At 43.1% G+C, this 26,237-nt stretch overlaps 2 protein-coding genes across 2 annotated transcripts in view; one reads left to right on the plus strand and one right to left on the minus strand.

Moving 5' to 3' along the window:
* Positions 1-8,363, minus strand: tm6sf2b (transmembrane 6 superfamily member 2b). The gene is made up of 12 exons (XM_088393850.1): positions 8,216-8,363; positions 5,260-5,308; positions 5,005-5,151; positions 3,872-3,975; positions 1,951-2,048; positions 1,765-1,868; positions 1,618-1,700; positions 1,409-1,533; positions 1,236-1,337; positions 1,024-1,116; positions 365-484; positions 1-286 (listed from the first exon to the last, which is right to left on the minus strand). Exons 3-12 carry the CDS (start codon positions 5,082-5,084, stop codon positions 50-52), a joined length of 1,146 nt encoding a protein of 381 aa, XP_088249976.1. The 5' UTR covers positions 5,085-5,151; positions 5,260-5,308; positions 8,216-8,363; the 3' UTR covers positions 1-49.
* The window catches only part of sbno2b (strawberry notch homolog 2b), a 27,232-nt gene continuing 7,932 nt past the window's right edge, over positions 6,938-26,237 (plus strand). The window contains exons 1-18 of the mRNA XM_088393832.1: positions 6,938-7,107; positions 13,480-13,704; positions 13,776-13,864; positions 15,587-15,716; positions 21,897-22,100; positions 22,200-22,286; positions 22,941-23,046; positions 23,126-23,286; positions 23,362-23,495; positions 23,813-23,903; positions 23,991-24,134; positions 24,255-24,372; positions 24,659-24,764; positions 24,934-25,087; positions 25,160-25,336; positions 25,577-25,674; positions 25,875-25,957; positions 26,032-26,217. Of these exons, the coding sequence (XP_088249958.1) occupies positions 13,597-13,704; positions 13,776-13,864; positions 15,587-15,716; positions 21,897-22,100; positions 22,200-22,286; positions 22,941-23,046; positions 23,126-23,286; positions 23,362-23,495; positions 23,813-23,903; positions 23,991-24,134; positions 24,255-24,372; positions 24,659-24,764; positions 24,934-25,087; positions 25,160-25,336; positions 25,577-25,674; positions 25,875-25,957; positions 26,032-26,217 (2,176 nt within the window). The 5' untranslated portion in view covers positions 6,938-7,107; positions 13,480-13,596. The remainder of the gene's footprint in view (positions 7,108-13,479; positions 13,705-13,775; positions 13,865-15,586; positions 15,717-21,896; positions 22,101-22,199; positions 22,287-22,940; positions 23,047-23,125; positions 23,287-23,361; positions 23,496-23,812; positions 23,904-23,990; positions 24,135-24,254; positions 24,373-24,658; positions 24,765-24,933; positions 25,088-25,159; positions 25,337-25,576; positions 25,675-25,874; positions 25,958-26,031; positions 26,218-26,237) is intronic.

A 26,237-nucleotide genomic window follows, 5' to 3' on the forward strand; every position in this document is an offset into this window, starting at 1 on the left:
TTCAAGATGTAGAAAATAAGCATTTATTTTGGCATTCAAGTCATCCCCACTATTTGTTTTTGTACTTGGTATCTTTCTCCTCACTATTTGGCAGACCCGTTTGCCCAGGGAAGGGAGCGACCCTTAGAAAGAAATAAGGGTTACTGCGCACACGCAAAGCCACCAGGAGGGGAGTGATGGCGTAGAGCAAATTGGCCGCCAGCACGGGCCAGAATACATCATTCTGGATGCGAAACGGGCTTTTTGTGTGATTGTGGAGTGACCCCCCGATGTGAGCCCACTGGCACTGTGAAAAAAAAAAAGGAGCAGAAGACACAGTTGAGTTCACCTCATCTGAGTGACCTTATTGAGCTTGTGGTGGTACCTGGATCATTGCTCCTGAAAAGTACACAGTCCAGTCAGGCATCCATGTGCAGCCTGGCTTGAGGAGACCGTAAACAAACGCTGCCAGCAGCGGTAGTCCGTAGAAGAACATGTGCAGCATCTATTAAAAGTAAACAGGAGTACTTTCTGAATATCCAAACTGCGGCATAGGGACCATTTGTGGCCCCGCCTTCCATTTTGTAATGGCCCTCGGGGTGCAGATGAAAAGATTGTCTTATCAAGCTCTCAGCATGCATCTGATCAATGACTCGTAATTGTGTGCGGACAACTTCTTTCGATAACCTTTTGACACATACGCGCACGCAATCGACGAACGCAGCGGGTTACTGAGAGGAAATCAAAAGGCGGTGAGGGCCGCGTAAATAAAAGCTTATCTGTGTGAAACAAAGCAACGGTGCAGTGCATACACAAATGTGCAATCGTGTCTGTAATGATAAAAACGGCTTTTTAATCAGGAGCAGAAAACCGATAAGGGCTCTTGTGGATTTAGAAGTATATTATAGTGTATACACAAATGTGTCCCCTACGTAATTATAGATATAATATGCAAATTCTACACAGAAAGGCTGACAATTATGCTACCATGTTGATGGAAAGTCCAGTTTAGGCATGTAAGTTAATTTAGTGATTAGAACACACCATCACTCTCGGGTAGCCCGCCGGATCACGCAAGTAGGGCTCGTAGTGCTTCACGTAGAGGGAACACACTCCTAAAGGGGAGTCCAGCGCCACCTACAAGGGGAGAAAGTTGTATTTCGCTGCCAGCCCAATTAAAATTTACGTCTATAGCCGTTAATGGCAGTCAACGAGTATTTCCTGAAGTACAGTATAAAAAACTTGCCACCTCTCACCAGGCCTCGGAGCACCGTGAAGGCCATGGCGGCCAGCAGGAGAAGCACGAGCATCATATCCAGCGGGCGCCAGATGAGCTTCATGCTCTGAGCCTGCTGAGCCTGCGGGTTGATGGACACCGGCGTCACAACGGGTGGAAAATCATCAACAGCCATCATTTCACCGCGCTCACGTTATATCCACCAATCAACGGCCTGTCCTTGGGCCGAGCAAAGAGTGTGACCGCCCCCCACGCAGGCATCACCAGAAATAGGAAGTTGAGCCAGAAGGCCGGACGAATCTCGGCGCCGTATTTCCCTGGCGGGAGATAACGACAACGCTGATGGTACATGACAGCGGGGGATGTCGAGCCTGACCCAAAACGTGGCATTTGAGGCTCACCTGCCACAATGCCGGTGATGAACACGCTCATGTTGGCGCATAGGGAGCCGGCCCAGAACAGGCCCAGCGTGCGGTAGCCTTTTCTGAGACACACACAGATAATGAGGGTTCTGCCACTCACGGAACACTCCGTGAAACAGTACTCACCTGTCCACGATTCTCCCAATCATGACGAGGTACATGATAAAATGAGCTATTCCGTCCCAGTAACACATCATGATGGCGTAAGCCGTACCCAGGTAAGGCTCCCCCTGAAACACACAATATTTGCTGTTATGTTTTTATTTATAGGATTTTTTTTTTTTTTGTCTTCAAGGCACCGAGGAAACCTACGGTCTTACGATAGAATTCCATAAAGCCGGAGATGACACCATCGTACTCCAAGGCGCTTGTCAAGTCAATAATGCATGTGAAGGAAAACTCAGCAAAAACTGCAAAAGAGTATAAACAAGGAAAAGGCAAGTATGTTAGCTTAATGCTATTTTTATATGTTCTATGCCAGGGATTGCCCTATAGTGGTCCGTGGCGGTATTGCAGGTGGAAATTGTAAATGGAAAATAATTGTAACATTTTTAAAAATTAAATTGATTTGTTATTTAGACTTGATTTATTTTCCAGCTAATTTTGTGAGTCATTCAAATTGGGTCAAATGTCGCTGAGATTCCCAAAATAGACTGTCTATCGTCTTTCGGTGCAAAATAAAATAATAATGTCCCTTGGACAAAACCAATTGAAAGCCTATGCACTCCCACTAGTAAAGCCAGAATTTAAATTTTGTAAGGGGTGCTAACCTTGCAGCTAGTTATTATCTCAGAGAAGCTAATGATTGCGTTATGCAACGGTGTTTATTATAAATTAAGCCTTGAGTGTTGAGACGGGGTTGGAGGCGTGTTTGCATCTTGAACACAGTAAACAAAACATTCTAAAGAGCTTGCCTCGGCGCAAAGGCCACAGGGTTCTCTTCCAGAGTGAGTCGAAAAAAGGCCATTTAATAATCTTTTATGAACAGATTTTTTTTTTTCTTTTTTTATGAGCAAACCGTCTGTTTCATCCCGTGGCCAAAAATAAGCGTAATGCCTTCCCGTGACGTGAAAGCAATTTCCCCGCATGTCACAACATGACAAATGGCTTGCACTTTCTCTACATTTCGTGTTACATAAAAAGGTGTGCACCGCTACTCGTGAAAGAGCGAGGGACAAATCGGGAACGACTCGCAATTGATGAAATGTGAATAAGCACCGTCCCCAAAAAGTTTCAATTCACAACCGAGAGACTTTAAAGATAATGACGCTTTTTGTGTCGACATTACGGTGTCGTCGCATCTGCAAAATTTTCACCCCCGCTAAATTAATAAGATACTGATGCACTAAATTTGTTTTATTCTTAGGAACCCACCCTCAACCTTTTCTACCTTTGCTTGTGGTGTACCGCAAGGTTCAATTTTAGGCCCAGTTTCAATTAGATGCTACGCCAAGGCCAAATTATTGAGCGCCTTTCATTTTTACTAACGAGATCAATTGATATTTAATATTGAGAGGCTGACACATTGACAATTAAACAAAAAAGATTCAAGATACATAAAGATTCACTCTTTTATGAATAAAAAAAGTAAGTCAGTCGGAGGTATTCTGCTGTGGCCCTGCAGGGTTTAGATACCACACAACGAAACCGCTGTAACGAAAACACACATATCATCGCTAGGGTGTACAACCATCCTCATAATCCTCGTGGCAAACTAGTTTATCACTGGCAATCACACAGCTCTGATATGGGGATTATGGATCCCTATCACGAGAGAGAACCTGTCTCGGCTTTGCTTCGATTATTATTAGGACACTCCGTCTGTCACATTGCTTTTGAGCCTTGTCTATTTCCAGAAAGATCTACAGTGCTCAATAAAATCAAGTCTGATGGGTGACTCATTATTATTTTCATGACGTATGGTTTGTGAATTCCCTTGAGAGTTTGGGTCAGCCAAGTTACAGAAGAGTCACGCTAAATCTGCCGGAGCCAGACGAGCGTAAGCAGCTTTCAGCGTATCAGGTGAAATCACACAGAATGCAATTTGTTGTTTTCACACAAAGTTGCGAAAGTTCCAAATCCTTTACTGATTTTTTTTTTTTTTCTTTAAGCAGGCGTCAGAGCTTGGCCCAAATTCATTGCGGAGGATTTAATTAACTTCTCCAGTCAAACACATTTGCAAGTACAGCAAGATTTAACGTGTGTGTGGTTGGATCATCGACAATGAGATTACCGAAGAACAGAACATCTTTTGGCGGGTTCCCACGAGTGATGAGAAGGTAAAAGATGAAGACCAAAACCAACACGGCAATGCCGATCACCAGGATCACATATGGCCTGTAGAAACACAAACATTTATAAAGAAATATGATTGCAAAGCAGAATACAGGACTCCATTCTGGCTGCTCAGAAATAGATTCATAATAAGTTTTGAATGTTGAGTGAGAAACGGGAAAAGTTCAAGGAAAACTTTTATCATTATATAAGCTCTCTATCATCACAAATCCGTCCGATTCACAGAGTTGACCCTTGTCGCGCTCTCGTATCCACCGCAGCGTCTCTACCTCGTTAAATTCTGCAGCGTTCATCCTTTGAAGGCTGCCAGCTTCTTGCTGCTACGGCTGTCTGTGTGCGCTGCTTGTTAAGCACACTTTTGATTCATAAAAAAAAAAAAAGGGGGGGAGAAAAAGCCTAATCAATCAACTGAGAGAAGAAGCAACATTACAAAAGTGATGGGTGGGGGTGCAGAAAACTTGACGCACACATTAGAAGCGACTATTCAGTTTTGATCTCAAAGCGACCTCTAGTGGAGGTAAAACATATTTTCATAAATTAGTCCTATAAATTCATGGAATTCAATAGCTAATTGGTAATATAATCTAGCAGTAATCCACTTTAAGGAGAAAACCACTGACTCGTTTTTAAATTATATGTTGTGATTCTACGCTTCAAGGAACAAATAGTTCTTTAAGTAAAGAATTTACACATAATTCAATTGTAAGCGTTAAGCAATTTAATTGGTCTAGCTTAATATACTTTGGTAGAATCAGTGTAATTGAGTACGGTTAATTTAGCTAAATTACAAGGATGGGTTCAACTTAATTAGATTCAATAAACTTAATTCAGTCAGTGTAGAAGAGTTTATTTGTGTAGTTTCAGTCTAATGGAGTCATCACGGTTTGAATTTTGAAACCTGAAATCTAAATCATACCACTTTTTGTGGTTTTGGATTGTGAAGATCCCAACTGTAAATATTGGCAAGAACATTCCGCTGTAAACTTTAGCAGTGATTGTTCAAATATGGAAGAAGAAGAATAAAAGCTTGTGCCAAAAACAGGCAGCAAATCAATGAAGGTCACAACTTACTCTTGGAGCGCAGGAACGGCGTTCATGCAGTACAGAATGCCCAGGGCGGAAAGGGAAAACAAAAAGACAAGCGTCTCCATTGCTTCAGGTTCAAAAAGCTACGCGGCCTTGACTCCCAGGCAGAACCCGCGGCGGTGTGGAAATAAACTGTGCCAGGTCGATAGAAAGACAAAAGACTTGACCAATTTGACAACAATGCCAATCCATTTGTGTGTATTTATAGAACAAAAAAATTCAAACCCTCTAGGCTCTTACCGCGTGGCTGCTCTTGTCGAGGATTAATGAAACTTCAGCCTGGCTTGGCCTTCACGGGAGAACCAGAACAGAAGACAAAAAGAGGCTTTGGGGAGCTTGTGCAATTTTGATCCGGTCAGAAATTTGCATAAGTGTTTTCAGCAAAAAGGTCGACTACATACATACTTTACGTCTTACAGTGGAACGATCAGCTAAAATTGGATTCACTCTCTAAGTAATCGAATTTTTCTTTGGCTTTTTTACGTAATGCCACCACAGAAGGGCAAAGATGATGGCAAATAAATTTAGGAGGATTTTAGAACTGCAGTGCCTGGAGTACTAGTATTCCAAATAATCTTTTACTTTTCTCATATTGCAGTCTATGATAGAATTAAAAAGAATGAAACCATTTTTTGTCCAAGATATCATTTACATAGCAAAATGAATTTGCGCAGATGCTAAATTTTGCAACACATTATAATGGTAATGACTAACATGCAAATGACCTTGCCGAATGCCGAAATCAAGTTTCCTTTTTCAGATAAAAAGATATGAGAAGGGGCCCGTGTCAGTACTCAGATTGAACACTAGATGGTAGCAAAGGTCATAGCAAACTGAATTCGTTGAACTCAGACGTCACATTGTCTTTTTAGATTCCACTAACAAATTAGATTAATTAATTGCCTTGCAATTAAGGATGCTTTAAGTGGATGAACTTCCTGCTGTCATTTTGCTAGAGCCCCCATACAGTGATGTCAGATATTTTTAATCAGCAACAATGACAACTAACAACATTATTTTTTTTTTCTTTTAAACGCATTCATCATTTGTTTGTGGGTGTGCTTCCCACCAGCCTCTTTTCTCAGCAAAAAGGGGGGGCTACCAGGAAAACTGTGTGCACGCGCACAAGTGTGTGCACGTGCATGTGTGTGTGTTTGCTGGAAACAACTGGAGCTCTTCCAGCACTGTTCAATAATGTGGGATGGACCAATGGATGCTAAATCGGGACATTTTATTCCGCATCTTTGATATGCTATGACTGTGAATATCATGTGGTTTTCTTTTATTTGAGTGATTTAACACCCCAAATTATGCCCCCCCACCCCTCCGCAAAAATCTGATTTTCTAGTTTCCCCATAAAAAAGTGAACAACAATGACAATATTCAAAATTAGTCTTGCTTTGCTTTGCTTTCTGTTTTTTTCACCCTTTCTTGGATTCAGTTATGTCATTTATTTTACTGCCACGATTTTCCCACCACAGTTATTTTTTATGGACTTTCACAGAAAGAATTGAATTCACACAAACAAAAATTGGGAAAAGAAGGGTTTCCTTTTGTAAATAAATTAAAAAATGAAAGCATAAATAAAGGGGAAACACTTGCTGTTGATGGTTTCATTTTAAAGCACTCCTCTTTTTCTTTTAGTTTTGTAATTAGCTGTCCCACTAGTTAATTACAGCATTCAAACAGGATATAAGGAACTAAAAAATGTGCCCAACCCCAAGCCATTGTTGCCATTGTTTTTTTAATTAAACCCTTTTTTTAGTTTTATTTTAAAATATTTTGTACCAATTGTATGTAGTTTACATTTTTACACTATGAATGAATGAATGTATGAATGAATTATTTGTACTTTATTTGACTTTTCCCCTCCCGGGCTGTTCCCAGTTTTGGCATCTTGACGTCACTGGCGGAAATATTTTTTCGCTATTCAAAATGGCACCCTCTCAATCAGGAAGTAGAGAAAACAAGTAGCGGCGAAGAAGTTGGATAAAATTGCCCATTTTCGTCGATTTGACGTCGGCCGCGGCTCGACATCTGCCCGCGTGTTCGGAGGTCGGACTGGGACGAAGCTAAGACGACGAAGCGGTGAGTGGAATGCGAGAATATTCGTGAAAGCGCTGGCGACACATCGGCAGCTTTGCTATCAAGATGCGTTCTCGGCAGCATGTTATTGACATCGAGTTACGCCGGCTGGTTTATGGTTGGCCTGTTTTTAGGCGAATATGTTGTCTTTTGAAGCGTAGATGTATCACATGTGACGATACATAGTTATATCAGTGTTATTACAAGGATGAATTGACATTCTTCGCGTTACGAGTGAGCCGACTGGGAGCTGTCGCGGTGTAATACGCTAGCTCCGCTTACTACGTAGGAACAGGAACGCATAACCCTGATTAGCTAAATAAATGCTATTTTTAGCACAATCATTTCTCTAGCGACTAATAATACCAAAATAAAAAGAATAAATACATAACAATTCAAATTTTGTACATAATTAAGCCTATAATCGTCGTTTTACTGCGTTAATCCTCGCATTACACAAAACTAAGCTATGCTAACTAAGCTAGTCATTATCGCTGGTACGGCTTGTGATATTCATATTTAAAACACACCATTCGACATTTTAAAGTCTCTAGTGTGTTAATTGTGAGCAAACATAAGCGACGACACGCGTAGTTGTGAGTATTAGAGTATATTTTGGTGGCTGGTTTTGTCGTAGGGGAAGCTAGCAGCGGTGATAGAGTGACACTGTAATGTATAGCTCGAGATGCCTTTCCTTTGTGTGTGTGGAAACAGATGTGGCTCACTTCTCTCAGATGTCTTCATTTTCTCTTCACTACGACAACGATAGAAGGAAAGTGACTTTGACGGACTTGCAGTACATTTAGAAAGGCTTTCCGTCTGTTTACTAAGATATGGTGCTTTTCAAGTTGACCTCAAACATAGTTGGAGTCGTGAAAAAAGTGGAGTACAGTTAACCCCTCGCTTTTCGCTGCTTTAGTAAACAAGCCCGGAGGCGAATGGGGGAAAATCCGCGAATAATTGAAGCACAATATAATATTCATGTTGGAAATATTAATAGTTTTGCTGTTGTTGTTGGTTTTTTTTTTGTTTGATTGTTTTTTTTGTCAACTGCGGCATTGTCCCAGTCGTGTGAAAGAAATTGCATTTTCATGCGTCATGGAGTCCTGACCTTGTTGTCCCTGTGTTGGTTGATTTAAAAAAAAAAAAAAAAAAGCCTTGACAGACAAAAATGATAGGCGGTTTTTCAACAAGAACTTTCTGCGAAATGATAAATATGGGTACCGATACCACGTACCGGTATCAGACAAATACTATCACGATATCTAGCCCGGAAGGCTGCCAATTTCGGTCACCGATGTAATTCCTCGGCGCCCTCTTGTGGTCGTTTTACTATTAGGAAGTGACTTGCTCGCATGGCTAACATTTATTTATTCTAAATGAACAGCATCCATTTCAACCCTCTTAAATGCACATTAAGATGCGATTTCTTTACGTATATGTTCATACAGTAAGGCTTATATTAATTTTATAGAGTCTGTGCCATATTCGCGTGTTGCTACTAGAGGTGAAACTAGCCGCTAATGTTAATGGTTGATTCTTCAGTCTGTGCAGCTTCATTATATTTTGGGGTATTCTCCTTCTTGAGGCAGTTCTTTTCCGAGGTGTTTATAAAAAAATTAATTAAAAAAATCCAAATAAAATTAAATAATTCAAATTTTTAAGTGCTATCCGGCGCACAAACATAATTCTAAGGAAACACGTCTGTTTGTTTTGGATCTCACAATCTGTATTGGGCTGATGTAGAAGAACAAAGATTCATAGTTCATGTTAGCCCATGCCCCCCTTTTGCCTTGTGTGATTCAGGCTTCATTCTCCTCCCCACGTCAGCCGATTGTTAGCAGTGATAAATCTCATTGATGGCCTGTGGCTTGATAGAGGGAGGGTGAAACAAATGTGGAGCGTTATAAAACAGCAGTTGGAAAGGGAGCCTTTCTTTCCAGGAAACTCACAAGCAAGCAAGCAGATCATGGATTTCTTTTTAATTCAAAGTGGTCTTTGTGATGGCCTTGTAGAATTTCCTGATTAGCGTTCACCGTGTATCATTCAGGCCTTTCTGGGAACAAAAGTGTCCAGATCCTTCTGTGAAAGAAGTCATCCATAAAGGAAAGAATAGATTCATATTACATCTACATCGGTGGACGAGTGAACAGTGTGTCCTTCTATGCGATTGATGAGAATTTAGCATGGCTAAGTAACACACGGACAGACAGACATCTGTCAAAAGCACTTATGATGATGTCTTACCCTGGAGAATTTTCACCCAACCCCCTCACTCCTGCTGTTAGTTCCTCCGGTGACGCAAAACAGAATAATGAGATTCTTTTGGGCTAATTAGTCCTGTCTGCGTCTGTACTGTGTCAAATTTGGATGACAGGATGCGACTCAGCACAAATCGACATCCCGCGTTGATGCTTCGTATATAAACAAATGCGAGCAAAGCGTGTCATGGCCGCCATCCAGTCAGCAGATCTCAATATGGTTCGTAGATACCTGCCTGCCCCACTACATTTAGAAAGTCTTTTGAAAACATAATTGCAGCGCTCATATTGTACTGCTAGACACGCATTCCATAGCAGGGGATTAACGCTTTTGCTATGCTAATAGCGCTAAGAAGGAGGTCCTGGAAAAAAAACACACACGGTGTGAATAGAAGGTGGGGGAGCCACCCAACCTTCAATCAACGGCAAAGCCCGTGAGGGTGTTAGTGTCACACGGGATGAGAGGCAACAACCAGCGCTACACGCCTGAATCAACTTCAGGGGAACGGCTGGGATAAAAACAGCCTAATAATAGCTCAGCAGGCTCCATAGAGGCAAATGGCTGGAGGTGGAGATATGAAGTCAAACTGAAAGACTCTGATGAGACTTGAGCGGTCCTGCAATGACAAAATATCCGAAAGAAAATAATAATTTCACGTGTTGCAGGCAAAGGGAAATTCCTATAATACGTAATGCAAAATGCAATGACTCAAGTGAAAAAATGCAGGCCAGAGAATCTCCGCATACTCGTGCTGGCTTTTGACTCGGGTTAACACTTGACCAGCCCACATTTTCACGCTGTTTACATTTCAACCCACCAAAGACAACTGGCTTCACATGTGTGCATTTTACAAGCGCGGAGTTGAGAACCTCACATTTCCCAATCATAACATTTGACACAAAAGCCTTCTATTAACTTTATAGGCAATGGATTATGTTTTCAATTACCAAATGTGCTGAGTTTCTCATTTCAACCTCAGGGAAGAACATCAAGCACTGGTAGTTATATTCCAGTTTTCCACAAAAGGTCACATTTTTAATTGTCAAAGCGTCATATTGTAAACGGACACATAACCACAAGCGAGGCCGGCCTGTGTTGAACTTCTGGGCGTAACAAAAAGAGAGCTAAGTGGCCGTTAATTGGAGGCATCTCCCTTCTGATCCAGCCGGTCTTTCATCTACATGTTGTGTGGCGCCATTGATCCCCTGCAAAGCATTATTTGCTTATCTCCTTCACCCTCCGTGTCTCTATTGACCCAACGGCTTCTCGGTTCACCTGCTCCTCAGTTTTATTTACCATGAGGTGAATTAAGAGCCCCGTTAAAGGGTCTGAATCACTGCAATTTCTCACTCCTTCCCGTGAGTTTGCGGGCATCGTGGTATCCATCACCCGCCCCCGGCAGAAGAGCCACTTTCCGTAATTGACGACAATCGAACGGGGGATCGCGAGACATGCCCGCGCTCAATTATTCATTACGCACCGTGTGATGTGCTCATTTGTGGCCGCGACCGAACAGATGAGTTTTTGACCCAAACTGCTGTTCCGATTAATCGGACATGCACGTGTTTGGCTCGGAGGCAAATAGATGCCCAAGGTGTGGATGAATAATGTAGACTGTTTTTGCACGACCAGTGTTTTCCTGGGAAGTCACTGGTTCCTTTTATGAATATTTCATCACAGCGGCTAATGAATCGGGCGGGGCGGGCCCATCATAACCAGCTAACGGCCCTCTCGATGGCGCGCAGGAAGACAGCTGGAGCCCTGATAAATTCTAACCTGATTACCGCCGATGCTGACGGACATGCAGATTAGTGAAGAATGGCCTGCGTGTTTAGCAGTAAATACTTTATGTCAGTCGAGGGTCATTTTTGTCATCATCGCTTTCTCAAGTTCTCTATGGATCACACAAGAACCAGAGGCTCAGTGTTCATGCAGCTGAATCCGGGGAGGAAGCGGTTGTGTGATTTGCGGCTTGGAACATTGAAGAACTCTGGCTCTTAATTCATCAGGAAATGACATGGAGCTTCAGGGAGCATTTCTCGTGGCTCTAATGTTAGCTTGGCTATCAGTTAAGGTGCGGTAATAATGTACTTTTTAATTACTCACACTGCTTCCTCGTGAGTATTCAGCGTGATTTGGCAGCTTAAGGAAGTCACACTTGCCTGGATGAGCTCCATGACGCTCGCTCGGACCACCGGCGCACAACCGCATTTCCTCACCAAGCACACGTCGGGTGCCATAAAGCCAACAACGTGCGTTGTGTGTCACTTCTGCATGTCTCTCAAATGCGGCTGTGATTCATCTCAGCAACGTGTTTGCTTTGTACTACAGTTTAGAAACGATTTTTACAGTGGAGTTCATTTAAACTCGTGTCCCTGAACGCAGCTTAGATTTAGGCCACCCAGAGAGAGATGGGTGAGGGTGGGGGAGACTCCGGAGAGGGTTGTACAGAAGAACTGTGGTTATAAACAGATTTGAAAGATAACACTTGGAAGTGGTTTCCGTCGTTTTGTTTAAAAATAACCACACGGGGGTCTAAAATGAATTGCTTGCTCGTTTTGGGGGGAATACTTCTTGTGTCCTCAAAGGTTGCGTTTTGGTTATTAATGTTTTATTTGTGTTGGTTTATCCCGTCTGGCTCCAGCGCCCATCCTCCTACTGATAACACTCCACACCACCTCCCTCTTCCTCTCTGCATGAGAGCATTTGGAGGTTTATTGAATGAGAATATCTGGGAGCAGTCTTAAAACAATCAGTATTGATTATCTGGAGTGTGGTGAGCATATGGAAAGACAGTCATGGCGTCGAATTTACCACCACGTTTGTTTACATCGCAGAAAGTCAAGTCGAAACAGAAGAGCCAGTATTTCAACTGCTTTATACACAGTCCCCAGAGAAATCGGGATTTTTGCATCCCAAAGTGACCTCGTTTGCAGATTTTTCCACCAATTAGAGCAGAAAAAAAAAAAGACTTTTTTACTGGCAGTTTGCACAAAGGCACAACGAGGATGCGTAATTAACAATTTTGTAAAGGAAGCTCAAATGCTAAAATCGGACAGCCTCACTGAAAAAAAAATATTGTTAAAAAAATATATATATCTATATAACACACATACACTTGATTTTGGTATGTTACCTTTTTTGGCCGATTCGAAGCAACATCAGCCTGAAAGTAAAATGGCCTCCTTGTGTGCACAGTGAACATATTGGGTCTCGCTCATACGCAAACACACACACACACACCCACCAAGACACACAAAGGCCCTCTTATTCCGACCCTCGTGAACTCTATTAGGCTTTATCACCCTAGCTTTGTCCCCAGCGAACAACACCCTGGCGTATGGCCCGGCAAAGCGGGGGCACACTGTTGCGAGAGCAAAGTAAGCTAGCAAAATTGGGGGAGGGCTTGATTAGGGTGACAGCGAGGGAGTGACACAAAATTTGTAGAGTATAACGAAATTGGATTGATTTAGCTGTCAAACCCAATTGTGGCATGTTATTGCTGAGGGTCATGAAAAGAAGTCTGTTATGCTTCAGGCTGTTTCAAGAGGCGACAATTAACATACTCGAGAAGACTGCTTTGACTTATGGCACGCTTAAGGCCAGAATTATTCAAAAGCTGCTTTTTGAGTTGGTGTATTTTAGTTGTTGAGCTTTTTTTTTTTTTTTTTTTTTAGCTATCTATAGTGTCTATCCAGGCTAGATGAGTCACCAGCCAATATTGCATTCTCACGCATATTTATTTACACATACTAAGCATTGAGGATCTTTACAAGATAAAGGTAAGAGGCTAAACCAGGTGAAGCTCAGTCATGCTTAGTTGAATTTCTGTCAAGATTATTTTGCCTTACATAATGTTTTCTGAGGTTTGTTATTTTGCAATTTGAGGTGATCACAAAAAAATAACATTGAAATCACTGTTGTGCTTGAATGGCTCTGTCTACAAAAGCTCATTTTCTCTGCTCTTTTGTCAGACACCAGTGTTTTTGATGAAACCAACTCATGTTCTGCTTATTACGAAAGATACTTTTTCTGGTGAAAGAAGACAATATTCTGTGGATCTAACATGTCTGGTAATACAATATCAGGAACCTGCTTTTGTCCTTTTTACAGGTCATGGAGAGTGTTTTTCCGTGAGAGAGGTACAATCTGGGACAGCGCCAGCAGCAGGGTTGGCAGTTTGGGCCATAGTAGAGGTCATCTCGTGGTCATGTGTGCAACTCCAGTCTGATGCCCACCCTCCCCTCAGCGCTGGCCATGGACGGGGAGAACTACCTGCATCCAGAAGGCCCTCAGCTGGACACCAGCTTGTTCGTTGTAACCCCCTCAAACATGGAGGTAAGCGTCTTCCTTTATTTTCGCCTCTTCATCTCCTTTTGTTTCTGCACGTGAACTTTGTGTTTTTTTAGAGTTCTCTCTTTGGCTCCCCTGGCTCCTGGAGGTCCTTCTCTCAGCAGGCCGGATACAGCGTGCACTGCCCTATGCAATCCGGAAACCAGTAAGTTGCTTTTTTTTTTTTTTTTGCACCCCACAATGGAAAAAAAATATGCCGACAAGTATAGCTGTTTGCTAGACCTTGGACAGCGCTGACCTAAATCAATCTGAATATCGTGTGAATGTTGTTGTTGCCGTGGCAACCGCTGTCACCCCTCCCCCCCAAGTGAAACATGATTTCATTTCACACATAGATCTTGTATATATAGTGAGTGAGTTGTTTGTGTTTACCATAAGCACAGTAAAAATAAAAAATGTTCTTTTCACTTTTTGATCAGCAACCGCCAACCATTTAGATTTATTTCACTTTCAGATGCATAAATCAACATTAATATCATAACGTCTGAGATTTAGTCTTATTTATCCCCGCATTTTCTTCAATCCAGGTATAGCCAAAAGGCCAGAGGGAGGCGTCCAAGTTTTGCTTAAGACCGCCTTTAATCTGACAGTGTCTTTCGACTTTATGACCTCATAGCTGAATTAGAGGTTACTGTCAAAGGCTGTATGTAGCGTGAGCACGAGAGAGCCTGTGTACGTCGGGCTCCCTCCATGCGCATCACAACTCTGCTGAGAATGTGGAAGTCTTGTCTGGACAGGTGATTTGAAAGTAAGCCATACGCTGGAAGGCAAGGAAAGATATTTTTATTTATATGGCGCATTTAAAAGCATTTAAAAATAACAACTCCAGAACAAAAAAAAAATGACATCACCAAAAATGAGAATTTAAGATTTCTTTTTCTTTGTGGTTCCAAACGGGAACTTTTTGTCCCGTTGTTTGTATACCAAACAAGTGTTTGTAACAGCCGGGCGGGAGTCGGTCAAGGTATGCCGGATACTCTTTGTGCACTCGTTGACATGGCCTGTAGACAGACTCTACGGATGATAGCATGTTGATAATGTGCCGGGTTCATATTTCATAACTGACTGAAAGGAAGAGATTTGTCACACTTGCATAATATCAGACGACACTGTCGCTGTAGACGTTCTGTTCCGTGAAGATGTGTTCCAGCGACCCAACCAGTTTAGCATGTCTGGCTATTTTAACGTGTGATAAAGTTGGTTTACGCATCATAAACTAAAATGTGAGGATCAAGTAAAATGTTTCAAGGGGAGCTCTAATTTGGGAAAATCATTCCATTTATTTAATTGCATTAATTGCTTGAAAGGACAATTTGTGCGTTGCTTGATGTTGCTATGCAACATTTTTCACACTCAATGGCCACCGGCACGATATTTGACAGATTTTTTTAAAAAAAAATTTATCTTCTACGGTTTGGGTGTGTTAAAGCGATCTCTGACCTGTGCTTGAGGACACCGAAACAAATCCTGCAAATAGCTTTGGCAGAGCTTTCTTAGTCCTACTGAGCTCTGTCATGTGATTGGTGGATACGCAAAGTGGTGGTGCACTTCAACCGTTCTACCTGAACAAAGGTTTGCTTTTGGTTTCTTGGGTGTGTGCGTTGTTCACCTTTTCCAAAGCACGCAGACTCGTAACGATATAATGAGCCGCTCTCACGCGTTAAAGTGGAATTCCTTTCAGTTTGTGTCTGGTTCACAAGAGAATGAGGATATAAGTGAAACCTCGACTGTTGACTTCCGAGTTGTTCTTATTTCTAAAGAAATGTTCACAGAGGAAGTAATGTCATGTGAATGATTCTGTTCCCAGAGATTTTTTTATTTTTATTTTTTCTCAGAAAAATGAAACTCTTTCTCTCCACCTCTCCAGGCAATACCACTTGAACAGCAGCAGCGCTCCCGCCACCACTACACCGGATGTGCACCTTGACATGTACTCTGCGTTCTCAGACATGGATTTCCCTTGCCTCAACCGGCCCAGAAATGGCGATTTCTCCCAGGTTGGTGAACGGCAAAATGTCACTCTGGCTTATCAGCTTAGAGTTGCATCCATGAATTGTTTAAAAAAAACAACATTTTTTTTAAAAAACCGGAAGCTCAATCATGGTTGACATCATTTTCCATATCTACTGATAAACATCAGTAGACCACTGTCTAATGTGATCTCATTTATAGACAGAGTGGCGGCGGTCAGCTTGACAAGCTTTGATCGATACGTTGCTCTTGCACGATGGTGCCGTGCGACATTTTCATGTGCAACAGAATTTCTTGTACGTCCTTGGCACCAACTTCCATTTTACTATTAGCCTGGGCGGTTGCGCCATCTTGTGGGATGGCGGTTATGGTGGCAAGGCATTACAATTTGTAAATGGTAAACCACAAGGAAGTATGTGGGCGTTCACGTCAGTTTAAAACGGACAAATGAATTCATAAAACGTTTCCTGTACAACCAAGATCTTTATTAACGTTAACATGATCATTTAAAGTTCACGGCTGGTAATCGAGGTACCACCCACACGCAAACATATGGTTGATGTGTGTCAAGATAAGTCCGTTTTGTGGAAGTGACAAGTTTTGGGCCTGATATTGGTTGTGTTTATCTTTTTTTTTTTTTTTTTTTTCTGTGCTCATGATTCATAGTTAAGGCTCTCTGGTGCCATTTTGCTTACTACAGGCACACACTCATCGGGCAGAGTATTCCCACTTATATGATGACACCATGGACAGGCGCCACTCTGTCTATGAGAGTCTTTTCTCCATTTCACTCGCACAAAGATGGATATTACAGTATATTATCCTGACGTGATATCATGGATTCCTGGAAGCTGGGGGTGCAAATGGACCCATTTGTCTCACCAGCGATGGAATTGATGGACGTTTTTTTGTAATGTTTGGAGACAAGCCTGAAGGTGTTTTGGATCTGCTTGTGTAATTATTTTGTTTCTTGCCATGATGGCCTTGAATTTGATTAAACTGAACTTCCTCAGGATAAAAAAAAAAGTGTGCAGGTTAAATATAGAGAAAAATATTTTGATCAACAGGATATATCAAATTTACCTCATGTTTTCAACCTGGTAATGAACGAGTTAAATTACAAACCAGTTTTTCCCGTTAGGACAAATATACAAATAAATGTTTATAACTGCAGGTATTGTGTAAGGGAACATTTTAATATGCTCAACTGTTGGAGCAGATTGAAAAGAGGTCAATTATATTGTTTTGGATAATTGTATAATAGGGGGAATTATATGACCATCTGCTATCAGTAAAATACATTTTATATCAAAATAATTGCATTGCTCATATTTTACTGAGCAGCCTTTTCTGTCAAAAAGTTATTTTTGGAGGATTATCACACTTTGGCTTGATAATATTTTGAAGATCTGTTGGTAAGGTCTCAATCGAGAGCCTTAACGGGAAAAACAAGCGTATGTATTTAGAACAGCAACCGGGCAGCGCATTAGTTTTCTAAATATAATAATCGTTCCAAAGAAAAAAAAAGATGGCAATTAAATATAGCAGTAACCGGTGGCGTGAGAGGAGTGGCCGGGTTCAGAGCGCAATTCTGTTTACACTACAAATGCGGTTGAGTTACACCATGTACAGTAAAATGGGTCTGACTGCCGGTAACTGTAGTCACTTACCAACAAAAGCATCATTTCCTGAAAGCTCCTCCTCCTCTCCCTCCCTCACCCCTCCTTTCCTCCACTCTCTCTCTCTCTCTCAGGCCACCTCTTTGAGGAACTATTAGTGCATAACCACCATGACTTATCACTTAGCGCCTATACCCTAGCGGCCTTGTTTTAGACCTGGGTGCTGCTCGGCTCATTCACAAGAGCGTCACCTCCACAGAAGGCAGATGTGTTGCGTTCAACCAGAGAAGAGCCGTGAAAGGGCTGAGTGGGTCCTACTGGCTGGAAGGGAAACCTCATGGATCTTGTAGTCAGGGCTTCAAGGTGAAGCAGGAGTGTGTCTTGAGTTTGTTTGCGCGTGTCCATCCCCCCCCCCCCTTCCTCCCCTTCAAGCAAAGTCTGGACCCATGTCGCTCATGCAGTTCTGGACTAAATTGTATTCACAGCTGGGACGGCCACTCCCCAAGGTACGATTATTTGCTTTGCCTTGAATTATTCTTAAGCGGAGTGTTCCGATTTGTGGGTTCGAACCCAAAATGAGTTTAGCGTGAGTGTTTTATCGGTAAAAGGCATTAATGGATCTTGAGTTGATCTGCGCTTGTGCGGAGACCAGTCCAGAGTAGAGTTGCCCAAAAACAGCTGCGATGGGTTCCAGCTCACCTTTAAAAAAAAAAAATGATTTGTTGATCTTTTTGGCTTTTGGATTCATGACTTCTTTGTTCATATTGGGACAAGAGACCTGCCGTTTCAAGAACATTTGAGATTCCATGAGGAACATTGTGGGCTGCTTTAATGTCTTCCAAATAGATAAGCACTTCAGAACTTAATTGTAACACGCTTGTTATTGAATCCAGTTTGAACGTTGACCCAAGACTGACCCCCACATGTAGCCCAACGCTCCACTCATGACAAATGGCTACTTGTGTCCCACATTCTATTCCCGGAAAAGCGAGAACCCGATATGTCATTCAAAGTCGCCTGTTTGGTTCCCTTCTGCAATGTCAGCATTTTTGTCCTTGTATCATTAAATACCCGGACTTTGGCTTTGAGTAATATCTGTAGTACTTCATGCGAGTTTGTTAGGAGGAAAATTAATAGGAAGCTAGGGACAGTCAGCTTCCTGATTGTCTGGTTAAACATCAACCGTGACCTTTGACATGCCGCTTACTGGCAGTGAATAAGCAGCAAGGGATGAGTAGTGCACCACTAGCACGTGTCATTGACTAGAATGGTAGCTTTTGTATACTTTATAAACTGAGTGGTCATGACGACACAAAATCTTTTGAATTGTTATTTACTAATTACAACAATTGATACGCCTCGTTCAGCACGAGCGTCTGAGCAATTTTGGCTCTCCTGTCATGTGACCCCTAAGGTTTTTATGCTCAGTGATACTTTATTATTGATTTCCTTATTGTCAGGACACGTGGCGCCTTTTCCACACGAGATTTAAACTGAAAATAATGATGGCCTCCAGATGTACCCCATGAACTCACACAGACGCTATGGGGCAAATTTTGTTGACTGCTTGGACAAGGTCAACAGCTGAGCACAAAATATGGCTTGTTTCACTCTTCCCGAGCGCTCGGGTATGGTGATGTCATCACCCGCAGTTTGTCCGCTTCACTCACACACCGTTTAGATATTGACACGCAGGGCCGCGGTGCTTACACTGCAAACAACAGCGACATCGTTCTCACCGACACTTCAAGTATTTGCTCCTCTTCTTGCGTAGGAATCTGGCTGGAAGCCAAAATCAACAAAGCCCAAAGGTGAGGTTTTGGGGGATGGCAAAATGGGAAGACTTTGGAATGGTGACGTTTTGAGTTTTCAGTCTTGGAAAAGCGAGCGAGCGAGTGTGTAGGCGGGGGAAGCCCTGAACGTGGCTCGTCTTGTATGCGTTTTGAAATTCACCGCATTGTGGCCAGTGAACAAATACCAGAGTTGTTGCCGACTTGCATTTTCGTCATAGCAGAAGTTATCATAAAATCTAGCTGGCAGGAACGCAAATCTAATTTACTCGTGGTGCCTCAACAAACGTATCTTTTGAATCTCCAAGCACCAACCAATCTTTCCGTCCTCCCTCATTTAAACTTGTGTCATCTTGTTTTTATTCTATTTAGATCCCTGCTTTGTTTACCCTTCGGGAAAGACCGGATATTTTTAATTCTTATATTATTTTTTTTGCACAGAACTCAGCAAAGGTGAAATATGTACACAAGGGTGTATTTGCTTCGGCTCACATTCTTGTTGGACAGTGACAAATTGCTTTCAACACAACCGTAAAAAAAGAAGGGCGTGTCGGGTGTTAGATTTTACTCTTGGCGTTCCCTTACACACGGGTGTCATTCCTACGATATTACACAGACAAACCTTTGGCGAAAAAATGGCGTGGCAGCATTGGGAGTTTAAAAACTACCTCTCATGTCTCTCATACTCTCGTGTTGACATTTATTTAATCATCTCTTTGTTAATCCGGAAATATTTCACCTTTACTGGTGTCTGTGTGAAATAAAAGCCTGTGTCTTCTGTTACGGCTACTTTGCAGAATCCCCGTGTGAAAAAAAAAAAAAATTTAGCTGCAGACATATGTTTAGTTCTATGTTTATATGTCGACTTCCTTGTACGGTCGTGCTGGAACTTATCTTCATGTGATAAGCTGTGACTTTGCTGTTTTATATGGAGAGCAGCTGCAAAGCTTCATGACAGCCACACATTATTGCATTTTTACGTCGTTTGCTTTGTTATTATTATTATTTTTCCATGAACCACTGTGTCAAACAGATTGCTTCTTAGCAGTATACGCCTCCCTCCTATCATTCATCCCAAGGCGCGTGAGTGCTGTAATTTATCGCCTCTGCGTGCAGGACAGCATCTTGCTTGTCACGTTAAGTTCATTTGATCAAAAGATTGCCCAAGCGGCGCTAAAGGGGGGGAAGAAGACGTGTGACTGCGTTGGGAAACTGGGGCAAAAGTAAAAAATGTGAAAGAGTACTTTTGTTGAACAGCACATGGGTGGAGAAATGACAAAATAAAAAAAAAAGCGTGAGACTTCCATGCCCTTCTGTGAATATGTTCATCATCTCCTGGAAGCCATTTTGGAAAGAGACACTTTGAAAAACATTCATGGTGTGTGGCTTGTTTTTTTTTGTTAATGAAATTTGGATTTAGAAGAGAGTGAAGCAGGATTAGCGGTTGCATGGATGCGTTGGCTGTGTGCTGCCAAAGGAGCCAGATTAGCATCAGTGCAGTTGGAATTCAAGTCTTATCTCTGTGCGGCAGGGCCCGGTTTTAGGAATAGTCGATGAACCAGCTCGGAGTACACGTCTGCCGCGGGACAAGTAACACTGCTGCCTCTGTTCCACTCTGCTTGACAACTCGATTAGCATAGCGCTGAGCTCGGAGGTGTCTCGCTTCGCACCGGCCCGACGCGCTTCGCTCAAACCCACATTTTAGGGGAAATGTAAGATGAATTTCAAATGAGATTTGTAAATTGTTGTACTGCATATTTGGAAGTCAAACTGTATTTTGTGCGCCACCATTTATCAGCCCATGACTTTGACAGAAGACCCCCTTTCAGTAAATCCGGCAGAGGTAAACAAAAGCTTTTTTTTTGCTGCTGTTTGGAGAGAAGGAAGAAAAAAACACATCCTGTTTTCCTCGATTAAAAATGACAATATGCTGCTTATCTGTGTGTTTCCACCATGGTGCCTCTGCAAAAAGGAAGGGTGGGTCCTTTGTTTATGGCCTTCTTTACTCATCTGTCGCAGCCAGAACCAGCTCAGGGTGTGAAATAGAATAATAAAGACTCAGATGAGAGAGGCGCTACAAAGTTACACATACCTCCCCCGCCCAGTCCTCCTCCTTTCTTAAACATTCACCCTCAATCCCACTTTTAAGGCAGCCAATCAGAGACCAAATCCAGAAAGCCTGTTTTTCATGTCTGATCTTGCCCGCGAGAAGTGACTGTACTCGCACAAAAGGAGTCCAAGCTTGCTTCCACGCGACCATCCGCAAGTCACTCACATCAGAGTACAAAAATAACACCCAGGCTTCATTCCCACACCATGCGGTCATGTTTATACCCACAGCCCCCCAGCATCTTGTCCTCTTTCGCCGGTCAGACATGTTTGGCGGAACTGTGGCGTAATGCGCGGTGATAATTAGCCTGGCATATTGTTTAAAAGGAGTCACGATGATATCCTGAGGCTTCCTGGACTGTGGAGACCACCCTCGTAATCGCAATGAAAAGTAGGACACGAGTTTTCTGCAAGCGTAACCTTTTGAGAAGATGCTTGCATGAAAGAAAGATCTCTAATTAACTATGCGGGCAATGTTTTATTACTTCTGTAAAAGCTGTAAATTAAATTAGGGTAAAACTGCGGTTTGCAGCACGACACCCAAAGTCAAATTGTGACAGATGCATATTAAGAAAAATAATAATTCATGCGACAGTAATTTTTTTTTTAACGAAAACGACATTTTAGAAAAAAAAACCTCATCCCTGATATCAAGGTGGAACTCAATGCTCCTCTTCTCCACCCATAGGATCTGTCCTGCATCGATGACCTCTCCACCAATTCCCTGTTCTCCTCTCCGGCCGACTCACTGTCCGAGTATGCCGACGCCCAGTCCTTCATTAGCACCGATCACCTGGACACGGTGCCCACGCTCTGGGACATCAACACGAGTACCACCACCACCACCACCAACAACGGCGCCGCCACTACACCAGCGCAGAACCAGCTGGAGGTCAGTACACACACACACAATATGTGCTTCTTTTTTTCTTTCCCCCCTTTTCATCTGTTTCCCCATCCATTTGTGCTTATTGAATGTTTTTGTTGACAGCTTAAAGGCTCCAGCAGGTTTCAGGGCTTGGCCAGTTTGGATGATATAACCGCTATAATCAGCGTGCCACCTTTAGGAGGATTTCAGGTAGCCGCATCAATTTGAGTAACTCGCTCTCTCTCTCTCTCTTTGTGCCACCTCCATGAGTGGTTTGCTCTCAAATGTGCACCCATGCAGATTAAGTATCGGTTGTAGCAGAAGTGGTTGGACTTGAGCTCGAAATTGCCACAGATGCTCATTCGCTGTGATTTGTAGCATTCTGTATTATCACGGATGATGTAAGCGTTGCATCCTATTTGCAACAACGCCGAGATAAAGCAGTATTGAGGCCACATTAGAAAAGAAAAATCATAATTTATTCTCTTAATCTACTTTGTCCTTGTTTGTTTTTCTGTGTGATACAATGTATACATTTTTATTTTCATTGTTTCCCGATTACCTTCCCCACCTACCTTCATACAAAACAAATACCAAATCTTCCATCATCTGTTTCTTTTTTAAATTACAATGTAGTGTCATACTGTTAATAGAGTTTAACTGCCAACATTTTGATTGTCCAAGATGTTTATACTTTCTGCTCTTAGCCGCTTAACTTTTATTTCCATCGCTGCATTGTCATTTGTGTTCCTTAATTGTGCCTGGCTACTAACATTCCTTTTGCCAACATCACCTAGGCAAAAATCAGAACTGCACACTAGCGGCGCTTATGGCTCTGTTAAATGTTGTCTTTGCTACTGCCAGACTCAGAGAGCCCAATCACCCCCGGAGGAAGAGGAGGAAGCAGAGGAAGAGGATTCAGAGGAACTGGGCCATGTCGACACGTATGCTGAGTACAGACCTTCCAAATGTAGGTCACTAGCTAACCATGGCAAAATCTGGCCCCGTTCAGACAACTTCATTTTATTTTCCCCCTTTCTCCTCGTCAGCCACGATCGGAATTTCCCATCCCGACATAGTGGTGGAGACCAACACTCTGTCCAGCGTCCCTCCTCCGGACATCACATATACTCTATCTATACCCCAGCCGACCATTAACAGCGGCCTGCTCTCCGCCCTGCAGCTAGAAGCCATCATCTACGCATGTCAGGTAACACAGAGGCATCTCCCGCCAGTCATTCCCATTCACGGCAATGAGTTGACCCGGTCTCTCTCGTTTTGCCAGCAACACGAGGTCATCCTACAGAACAACCAACGGGCAGGCTTCCTGATTGGAGATGGCGCCGGCGTGGGAAAGGGACGTACTGTTGCGGGAATCATCCTGGAAAACTACCTTAAGGGAAGAAAAAAATCACTATGGTGAGTTAGCACTGGACTCAATAGGTTTTTGGAAAAAGGTATTTATTTGTCATGTCAATTTTTTTGAGGCTGCAGTTTGCTTGCAGCAAATTCTCAAAGATGAGCAGTGACTCAGTATAATGCTATCTTAATTGTAGCCTGTGCGTGCAGCGCGGGCCCGACAGGATGTGAACTCACCACTCGGCCAACCCCAGATTTCGGTCGGCCGCCATAAAATTCATACGCACGGACGACATCACCTGATTTGCATGCGCTTCTACTCCGTTCTGTCCAGCTGCGTACGCCCAATGACTAATCCTACTGTTCTCTGCCCGCAGGTTCAGCATATCCAATGACCTGAAATTTGATGCAGAGCGAGATCTCAAAGACATAGATGCACCGACTATTCCCGTGCATGCCTTAAACAAAGTGAGTGCAGGTGTTGACCAAGAAGGCCGTGCTTTCGAAGCGCTCGTGCGAAACGGAGCAAAGTCACACCGGGTGACTGTGTTGCAGATTAAGTATGGAGACACAGCTACCTCAGAAGGAGTCCTCTTTGCGACCTACTCTGCGCTGATTGGCGAGAGCCAGGCGGGTGGGCAGCACCGCACGCGGATTAAACAGATCCTGGACTGGTGCAAGCCGGATTTTGACGGAGTTGTATCCTTTCATTTTCCCCAATGACGCACACATTCCTCCTCCACTTCCAGTGTGCTTTGAACACACACACACAGAGTTCTCTGTGTTGTTTGCCCTTGACCTGAATTCTCCTCCTCACAGATTATTTTTGATGAATGCCACAAAGCCAAGAATGCCACGTCAACAAAGATGGGCAAGGCGGTGCTTGATCTGCAGAACAAGCTGCCACGGGCCAGAGTGGTGTATGCCAGTGCCACAGGTACGTAAACTGGATTGGCCAAACAGTGGAACTGTCACATCCCAGTGTTTGTCGTTTCAAAACAAATGTTGCCATAACTTAAGTGGACAGCGTGGTGGCCTAGTGGTTAGTACGTGTGTGTCACAGTTATGAGGTTTGCGGTTGGAATGCTTACGTGGTATCGAAATGAACATTCATGATAGTAATATTGGAAATTAAAACATTTTCCTGAAAATGTGACCCTTTCTCAGACTTTTGAATTGGGATGATCCCTGAGGTACAACTCAACACCCCTTTTGTCGCCTAGGTGCCTCTGAGCCAAAGAACATGATCTACATGAGCCGCCTGGGTATCTGGGGTGAGGGCACGCCTTTCAGGGCCTTTGACGACTTCCTGCACGCCATCGAGAAAAGGTTTGCGGTGTTTAATGTTTTCAAATGACTCACAAATCATGCGGGTTTCCTGTTCTTGTAAAATAACATCTATTTCCTCATATCGTAGCCAAGGCGGGGATTTTTTTTTTTTTATTCAGTCAATCGTGCCCAGTCAATTTGTTGAGATATATTTGCTATGTGTAAACAGAGGCGTGGGCGCCATGGAGATTGTTGCCATGGATATGAAGGTGAGCGGGATGTACATAGCCAGGCAGTTGAGCTTCTCAGGGGTGTCTTTCCGCATTGAAGAGATCGGACTGGACAGCGACTTTAAGCTGGTCTACAATAAAGCCGCCAAATTGGTGAGCGTCGCAATCCAACATCGAAAGAACGCATTTGCTTTTTAACTCAACGCTGTTTCTTTTTTTTTTTAGTGGGCAGAGGCACTGCAGGTCTTCATGCGCGCCGCCGACGAGCTTGGCCTGGTCAGCAGGAAGTCCCTGTGGGGCCAGTTCTGGTCGTCTCACCAGCGCTTTTTCAAATACCTCTGTATAGCTGCCAAGGTCCGCTGCCTGGTGGAGTTGGCCAAGAAAGAGCTGGAGGCAGGAAAGGTCAGCACAAATCACTGGAACGCAGAGTCAGCAAGTTTGCGCTCTGTGTGGAAATAACCAGACGGAAATTCAGACAGGGGAGAAATTGCACATAATGGTGCTGGTCATAAAAAAAAAATCTCATTTTTGTCTGCATATTTCTCTCCTTTTGGCTTCTTTACACATTCCAAAAACATTCATGTTAGGTTCTTCTCTGTGAGACAACATTTGCTCATACCTCTTTGTTACTCTCCAACACAGTGCATCGTCATTGGCCTGCAATCTACCGGGGAGTCGCGCACCAGAGAGGTTCTGGACGAGAATGATGGTCACCTTGACCGATTTGTCTCTGCCGCAGAGTGAGTGAGCCCCATAAGCTTTGGAATGTATCCACGTTTTTGTCTGTGTTTGAGATTCACCAACTTCACACCCCCTGGGGCAAATTTAGTATATTAAAGCACACACGGAATTTTCATCTACCTGCCAGTACCTGACAAACACGTAATGAATCTTGAGCTGCTTTGTTTAGCCTCTAACAGCTTCACTGTCTTGCCTTCAGGGGAGTATTCCAGTCTCTTGTTACCAAACATTTCCCTTCTGAGAAGCAGAGGAGAGAAAAGGCACCAGGGAATAAGAGAAAACGTAAGCCCACATTTGTCTACTGTCGTAACCGTTTGGTCTCTAGACATCATCTTAACTGCTCATGTCATCTTCAGGCAAGCCTCGAGGTCGCCATCCTAAGGTACCCAAGCACACGGTGGACAGCGTCGGCGTCATAAGCATCAACAGCGACGACAGCAGCACCGACTCTGACGGCATGGACACCGATTCCAACTCGTCTCCGGACTCGCTGCTGGACAACGATGATGTCATTTTTGTCAACCACACGAGCTGCCACACTGGTGTGTGTTTTTTGTTTTGT

The sequence above is a fragment of the Syngnathus floridae genome, chromosome 13 (genome assembly GCF_059516105.1).
Source record: "Syngnathus floridae isolate MCC-2025c chromosome 13, RoL_Sflo_1.0, whole genome shotgun sequence".
In the NCBI taxonomy this organism is placed as follows: Eukaryota; Metazoa; Chordata; class Actinopteri; order Syngnathiformes; family Syngnathidae; genus Syngnathus; species Syngnathus floridae.